This window comes from Microtus ochrogaster, chromosome 24 (genome assembly GCF_000317375.1).
Source record: "Microtus ochrogaster isolate Prairie Vole_2 chromosome 24, MicOch1.0, whole genome shotgun sequence".
NCBI classification, from domain to species: Eukaryota; Metazoa; Chordata; class Mammalia; order Rodentia; family Cricetidae; genus Microtus; species Microtus ochrogaster.
Genome location: NC_022024.1, coordinates 9,131,138 through 9,139,110, shown reverse-complemented (window position 1 = coordinate 9,139,110; position 7,973 = coordinate 9,131,138). Strand labels below are relative to the sequence as shown.

General features: G+C 41.3%; 1 protein-coding gene across 1 annotated transcript in view; it reads right to left on the bottom strand.

Annotated features, from left to right (window-relative positions):
• Nemp1 (nuclear envelope integral membrane protein 1) overlaps positions 1-7,973 on the bottom strand; it is a 31,426-nt gene that overhangs the window by 16,789 nt on the left and 6,664 nt on the right. The window contains exons 2-4 of the mRNA XM_005358014.2: positions 6,041-6,162; positions 4,961-5,180; positions 2,704-2,776 (exon numbers count right to left, since the gene is read on the bottom strand). Coding sequence (XP_005358071.1) covers positions 2,704-2,776; positions 4,961-5,180; positions 6,041-6,162 — 415 coding nt within the window. The remainder of the gene's footprint in view (positions 1-2,703; positions 2,777-4,960; positions 5,181-6,040; positions 6,163-7,973) is intronic.

Sequence of the window (7,973 nt, the reverse complement as noted above, 5' to 3'; positions counted from 1 at the left end):
GGAACTAGAGTCTGAACAATCCAGAGACCAAGGCTAGAACCATGATGGGTGGAAAAAGTCAATGAAATGATTCCTAATGATACTCTGCTATACTTATAGATCCAAACCTAGCACAATCATCATCCAGCAACTGATGGGAGCAGACGCAGAGACCCACAGCCAAACATTAGAGCTTGTGGCATCCTGCAAGAGCACAAGGATTGTAGGATCCAGAGGGGTCAAGGACACCACAAGAAAACAGCCAGCAGAATCACCTAACCATGGCTCAGAGGGGTTCAGAGAGACTGAAGTGACAATCAGGGAGCCTGTTTGGGTCTGAGCTGTATATGTGTATATATCCTCTGTATATATGCTATGTTTGTGTAGCTTGGTCTTCTTGTGGGAGTCCTCACAGTGGGAATGGGGCCTGTTTCTGATCCTTGAGCCTGCTTTTTGGACCCTTTTCTTTCTACTGGGTTGCCCTGTCCAGCCTTAATAAGAGGGGAGGTACCTACTCTTATAACCTCACATGCCATCTTTGGTTGATCTCTCAGGAAGGCTTGCCCTTTTCGGAAGGGAAAATAAGGAGGAGTTGCTTTGGGGACGAGCGGATGTGGAGGAAAGGACTGGGAGAAGAGAAAGGAAAAACTGAAGCAGGTATACAATAAATAAAAAAAGAATTAAAAAAAAAAAGCATGGCTAGTTGGGTACTGGGGTAAACATGATCAAAACTCATTATGTACATGTATGGGCATGTCAATAATGTAACCCATCCCTATATACAATTACTACATGCTAATAAAAACATTTTTAAAAAGTAACTCTTCTGAGGAACTGGACAGTTTGTCTAGGGAGAGAGAAGGGACAGGAGCAAGCCCAAGAAGAGACTGGAAGGTAAATAGATCTGATTGATAGATAGATCCCAGGACAGGAGAGACCCTAACTGCTTTATCCATTACTTTTCCCTGAATGTGAGTTTCCCTCAGGAGTCCCAAAATAAAGAACAACTTCTCTCACTCAATATAGCTCAACATCAAATTCCAATTGTTTATGTTTCACTCATTAACTTATTGCTGATTTTACCTTCACTCAATATTTACTTATCTGTATATTTCTTATTTAGGTTTTTTTTCATACAAAAATACCAAATCAAAACAAAAAGTGTGCACATGCATACACACACACCCCACACAACAACAAGGAGTCCTTTTTGTGTTAGCTAACTACTCCTGAGCATGACACCTGTCCTGAAGTGTGGTTGATCACAGAAAATGGATTTTCCCTTTTCCAGCAGCGACCAATGGCAAATAGTTTCTTGGTTAGAGGTAGAACTTGGAATCCATTTCCCCTTCTCGGTGCTGGGATTTTGAGTGGTTTGAATTTCTGTGGGACTTGTTAACACTGCCATTACCCTTGCTGTGGTCTTGGAATCCCCTAGCACCTCTGGCTCTTACAACCTCACCTCCTCTTCTCACAGATCCCTGAGCCTTGAGGGGTGGGAATGAGTGCTCCAAAGTCTCTCACTCTGCTGTGTGGGTCTGTGTGTTAATTGCCATGTGCTCTAAAGAGCAGCTTCTCTGATGTGGGCTGGGGGCAGCACTGACCAACAGGTACCGCAGTACAGGAGTCATTTTTTGCTATGTTCTTCTAGCCAAGTAACAACACTAGGCTTTGCCCATGACTTATCTAGTCTCAGGTCCTTGGTCACTTTAGCAGTGTTTGGTAAGAGTTTCATCTCAGGGAGTGGGTTTTTATGTTAGTGCGTGTCAGTCTTACCTATCACAGCTAGTACATTTCTAAAAAAGAAAACGAACAAGTAATTGATATTTGTCTTCTTGTCTCTGAACAGCATGAAACCCATCAATATATAATTTAGCAGTGATTTCATTACATAACTCTCTGCAGTAACATTACTTTTAATTTGATAATCAGCTTTATAGTACTAGGTAACTCTCATTAACCTAATGATGGAACTACCTAATGAGAAAGTACATTAATTAACCATCATATTCATATCAAGAAAAAAAGAATTCTATTTTGAAAACATCCAGCCGGGCGATGGTGGCACAAGCCGGGCGATGGTGGCGCATGCCTTTAATCCCAGCACTCGGGAGGCAGAGGCAGGCGGATCTCTGTGAGTTCGAGACCAGCCTGGTCTACAAGAGTTAGTTCCAGGACAGGCTCCAAAACCACAGAGAAACCCTGTCTCGAAAAACCAAAAAAAAAAAAAAAAAGAAAGAAAACATCCAAGCACGGCCAGAGATGGCTGAGCTATTTCAAGTGCTTGTTGTTCTCCCAGAGGACCTGCATTCTGTCCCCAGCACTCAAGTTGGACTGCTCACAACTGTCTATAATTCCAGGTCCAGGGGATCTAAGGCCTGACTGTGGCCTCTGCAGGAACCACACAATATGGACAGAGACACATGGATACACACTTAAAAAAAGACCCGGGCATGGTGGCAACACCTTTAATCCCATCACTTGGGAGACAGAGGCAGCTAAGTGTGGCCAGTCTGGCCTACATACTGAGTTCTAGGCCAGCCAGCAATACATAGTGAGATCCTATTTCAGACAAACAAAATAAACATAAACAAAAGAAAGTCTAAAAAATATCTAAGCAGGCAACATCTAAGTCACATGGATCCTAGAAACGGGAATAGCAATACTTATAATTCTTACAATAAGAGTCAAACAATATTAGTGTCTTATCAAGTCCACACCTACCTGCTCAACAAGTCTCCACAAAAAAATAGTGTAAGTCCAAGGAAGAAAACAAGGAAAAATTTGGGGTCAAATCCTGAAACAAATAAAATTTTTGCTTAACAGAAGAATCAGTTAAAGGTATTTAAAAAAAAAAAAAAAAGAAGACATTTGTATCATTGGTCTACTACAGCAAAGCAAATAGCCCAACTAAATGGCAGTATAGATACCACACAAATCCTGGGTATCCTTCCAAAGAGAAAACAGCATTAAGTTTCTGTCCAATCTATATCTTCCTGAGTATCTTATTCTTATTCTGGCTTCCTCTACTAAGGATTTAAAACAGACAAACAAAAAGTGACTAAGCTAAACAAGATGCTATCACTTCACACAGCTGCTCACAATGGGTCTCCGCCTTAAGTCACTTAGAGGCAGGGAATTTGATAAAGAGGCCTGGAACTTTGGGTGTGGGCCTTGTGTCCTCCATGTAGCGTTCTTCTGGCCCAAGCACACCTCTCTCTTTGCTTCACTATAGAGCACTGTGCTGGAAAAGTCCCCTTGCCAAACATGTCTCACCAGGACCAGGAGGCCAGGTAAAGACCCACTGGTGGCACACAGAGCATTCCACGGCTGTTACATTCGAAAGCTGAGTCTAAGGAAGGCCCAGAAACAGACAGGAGCTGGCAGAATAATTAAATTATGAAGGAACACCAAAAGACAGGCTAACCCTACTATTATGGATTATTATTTTAACTAGGCAAAATGTGTTACATTTGTTTATGCTGCAGAATCTTACTTTAAGGCACCTGATTGATCTAATAAAACTGAATGGTCAAAAAGAAAAAGCCCGGTACATTTGTCATGGGGGCGGGAGGGGGGGTTGCAAATTGCTACTGGTCACGCTAAGGGGGAAACTGAGTAAGAGTGGTTGGATTCAAGGATCTCTTTCTAAAAAGAAAAAGGGGATATGGGAAAGATAGAAAGTAGATTATTGAATCTACTTTTAAACTAAAAAGCAACTATTAATTTCAAACATTTTACATTGGTATGAATTTTTGTACATTGATACAAATTTAAGGTTACTTTTTTTGCAACATACTGTATATATGTTTTGTTTTGGGTTTTTAGGGTTTGGTTTTTTTCCTTTCCTTTTAGTTATTTGTTTGTTTGTTTATTTTTGTTTTTCAAGACAAGTTTTTTCTCTGTGTAGCTTTGGAGCCTGTCCTGGAGCACGCTCTGTAGACCAGGCTGGCCTCAAACTCAAGAGATCGGCCTGCCTCTGCCTCTCAAGTGCTGGATTAAATGCGTGCGCCACCACCACCACCTGGCCTACATATATGTTTATACCCTTATTTAGGATAACTAGAAATGCAGGTTAGTTGTCAAATGTACCAGGCTTTTTCTTTTTGGCCATTCAACAATCAAGTGCCTTAGGCAGGCAAAGTGAAAACACATCTTTACCTAATTAAATGCAGCATCTAAAAAAAGTAGCACACCTTTACACAGTTAACGTAATATTCTGCAGCACAAACAAACGTAACACATCTTTGCCTGGTCAAAATAGTATTCCACAACACCATACATAACCACAGAACCCGACTGTAGGACAACCGAAAGGGTATTACCCTTCGGTAGCAAAACCTACAAGCATGAACCCTGAGCAGTAACAAAGAAGAACCCAAATCAGGATCTGATGGAATCTACCTCCTCTAAAACTCTCTCTCCCACGTGCATCAAATAAGCCTTAAACTATAGTGTCTTCATCTTATGATTCCACAAGCACTCTTTGAGAATTACTAATTTTATTGTTTACTTTCCCTGTCTTCAAATATAGACCTGAGCCAGGTGGTGGTGGCTCACGCCTTTAATCCCAGCACTCGGGAGGCAGAGGCAGGCGGATCTCTGTGAGTTCGAGACCAGCCTGGTCTACAGAGCTAGTTCCAGGACAGGCTCCAAAACCACAGAGAAACCCTGTCTCAAAAAAAAAAAAAAAAAAAAATATATATATATATAGACCTGAACATAGTCAAGACATCTCCAGAAGGCATGGATACGACTGTCTGATAGACTCCAGTAGTGCTGAGCATATCAACTCAGGACCTGCCCGATTGGTTCTAGGCCTAGATTCCTATGAGTGGTAGAGCCATGGTCTAGTCAGGATTGTAATCAAAAACAAAACGGTGTTGTCTTGGACTGCTCTCTCTCTCTCTCACAACTACACCCTCCAAAGTTCTGTCCCAGCTCATTATAGAGTCCATCAGAAAACAGAGGTGAGACTTACTCCGGGTCACAATGACACTGTATTTGGTGTCCTTCTCTAAAATCTCAACTTTGAGGCAGGTTTTTGTGCTGTACAGACCCACGTTAACATAGGTGTCATTCAATTTCTCTTTTAAAAAGGAAGAAAAAAAGTTCCAAATACTAAACTGCTCTAGCTCCTTCAGCTTCTCCTCACTGTCCACCTGGGTGACTCGGACCAGTTTGGAGCTATTTACTCGGACCTGCAACACAAAAGAAATGAGGATGAAAAAGGAAATTTTCATAAACATAATTTTTTAAACTCTCACTGGAAACATACAGATGTAGCAAAAACATGACTTGGAAAATGATGTTGCTCTAACAGAGGCAGCTGCCACAATTTCTTATTAATATGGTCTGAATCACTATTAGGCCAGAAAAGGGGGTGGAGGGGGGATGTTCCCAAGTAGAAAGAATATCAATACAGCTATTTATGAGATCATACAAAGCAAGGATTTGAAATATTCAGAAAATTGCCAGTCGTAAACAGTCCCAGAAAACTGAAAATGTTCTCCTAATGACAGGCTGAGAAGTTCGTGCATTGTCACAATCACTGATTATAGATAAACGTTGGTTATAATGTGCCCCAGATACATTTTATAATGTGCCCCAGAATTTTCTATCAGAAAATTAAAAAAAAAAATTTAAAGAACCCACAAGCCCAACTCTCATGTGTTGATATGAACAGCAAACACCCTCATCGGTGTCTGTGTTACTGCATAGTTACTGCAGAACCTCCACAAGGTTCCTTTTGTTCAATCACAGCCAGAAACTCTTGTTTGACAGTGTTATGAAATAAAAGAGACCAAAGTCATTCTACTCAGAGGAAACTTCTCTCACAGAATCAGAACAGAACGGGAACCACAAGACAAGAGTTTACACTCAGACAGACACACCAGATTCCAGGCCAAAGAAGCACAAGACATTTCAAAGAGCCAGGAGTGTGGACGCTCCAGAAGGGAGGAAGCAAAATGAAGAAAGAAGAAAAAACGTTCTCTCAGGATCACAGAACTCTAAGCTGGGAAGGGAACTGAGATGTCCTGGGGAAGGGCTTCCCAATTACCTGTATCCGTGTCCATATATCATACCACTTTGGGATAAGCACATTTTTATAACAGAATTGTTGACTGGAATTCATATCAACTTGGGATTCCTGAAGCATGACCACATTTACATCAATTCCAGCTTTATGAGAAAAAAAAGAGAGAAACAAGAACTAAGTAGAACATAACAGCTTAACCATAACTCGTGTTATAAAAAGATAAACTGACACTTTACATGCTTGGGCTTAAAATATGAACCAGACCAAAAAAAGAAAAACTGAGATGAAAGAAGAAATAAAAGTTTTATCTCTGTACAATTTGCGTGTGTGCACACACTCACGTGTGCTTGCTTACAAATGACTATAGGATATCAAATACACTAAACATACACTGTCATTGACTTACACTATACTTACAAATAGTTAACATTACATTAACTCTGAATAAAAGCTACTTTTTAAATTTTATTTTACGTGTATCCATGTTTTGCCTGTGTGCCTGTTCACCACATGAGTAATGTGCCCACAGATGCCCAAGGGGACATCAGATATCCTCAACTGGAGTTACATGTGGTTTGAGTCCCCGTGTGGCCCCGGGAACCAAACTTTTAAGTGTTTCTCTGCAGAGCATGTTCTGTGTAACCCACCAAACAACACGATGTGGTAGACATTTTCATAATCTGTATTTTACAAACAAGGAAATGATGTCTAGGGAAAATTCCTGAAGTCACACAACTAGTAAACAGTCTGCGATCCTCACACCCAAGCCCTACTTCCACCTTAAGCATAAATACTCTTCCTCTCTTATAACAGGGTAAAGTGACCTAAACTAACCCATCTGTTGGTGTCATCCACTCCTTTTCTGAGCAGGGTAGACGGAACTGGCAGAGGTTTTGTTGGATTCAAGAGCCATCAAGTGGGTACTAAGGACTGCAAGGAGGCTGCTCTGCTCCAGTCAAGAGTAGCCAGACCCAGCACCCCAGGGGGTCAAACCACAAGACTCTGGCTCAGTTTGTAATTATTCTTAGTAATTCAAGAGTTGAGAGAAACCACTCTCCCCCACCTTCCCTGACACAAACATGTAAATAACTTTTTTCTTTGTGATATTAAGGATTAAACCCAGAACCTCAATGCTATGTAAAGAAACCCTGTGCCCCCCCCCAAAAAAAACAAACAAAAAACACAAAAAGCATGAATGCCCACTAAGCTAAATTAGTTTTATTTATTTAATTTAAAAAAGAAAAAACAATTTCCTTATATTTATTTCCTTTGATGGGGAAGCCTGTCATAGACTGGAGGCCAGAGGCCAACTTCTCGGAGTCAAACTCTTCACCCACCACATGGCTCTTAGCGATTCAATTCAGGTGGTTACATTTGATGGGCAAGCACCTTTACCCACTGGGCCATCTTGCTAGCCAAAATCATTTTAGGTGAAAACTAAGACTAACTTTTTTTCATTGCTGAGAACCCACAGTGCTTTTTTTCCCCTAGAGTGCCATAAAATTCCTAGGCAACTTTATCACTGAAAGACACCTCAATCCCAAACTAAGACTAACTTTGAAGTGGGTAAAGCATTTGCCATTCATGAGGACCTGAGTTCAAATCTCCAGCACCTGGATAATGCCAGGCACAGTAGTACATCTATAATCCGAGTGCTCCTACAGCAAGGTGAAGTTGGAGACGGAATCCCTACAAGAATGTGGCTGGTGGAAGCAGCAGCAAATGAGATCTTGTTTCAAACAAGGTGGAAAGCTAAAGACCAGCACTGAAGACTGTCCTCTGACCTCCACTCAAACACCACAACATGGGCTGGAGAGATGGCTCAGAGGTTAAGAGCATTGACTGCCCTTCCAAAGGTCCTGAGTTCAAATCCCAGCAACCACATGGTGGCTCACAACCATCTGTAATGGGGTATGGTGCCCTCTTCTGGCCAGGCATACACACAGACAGAATA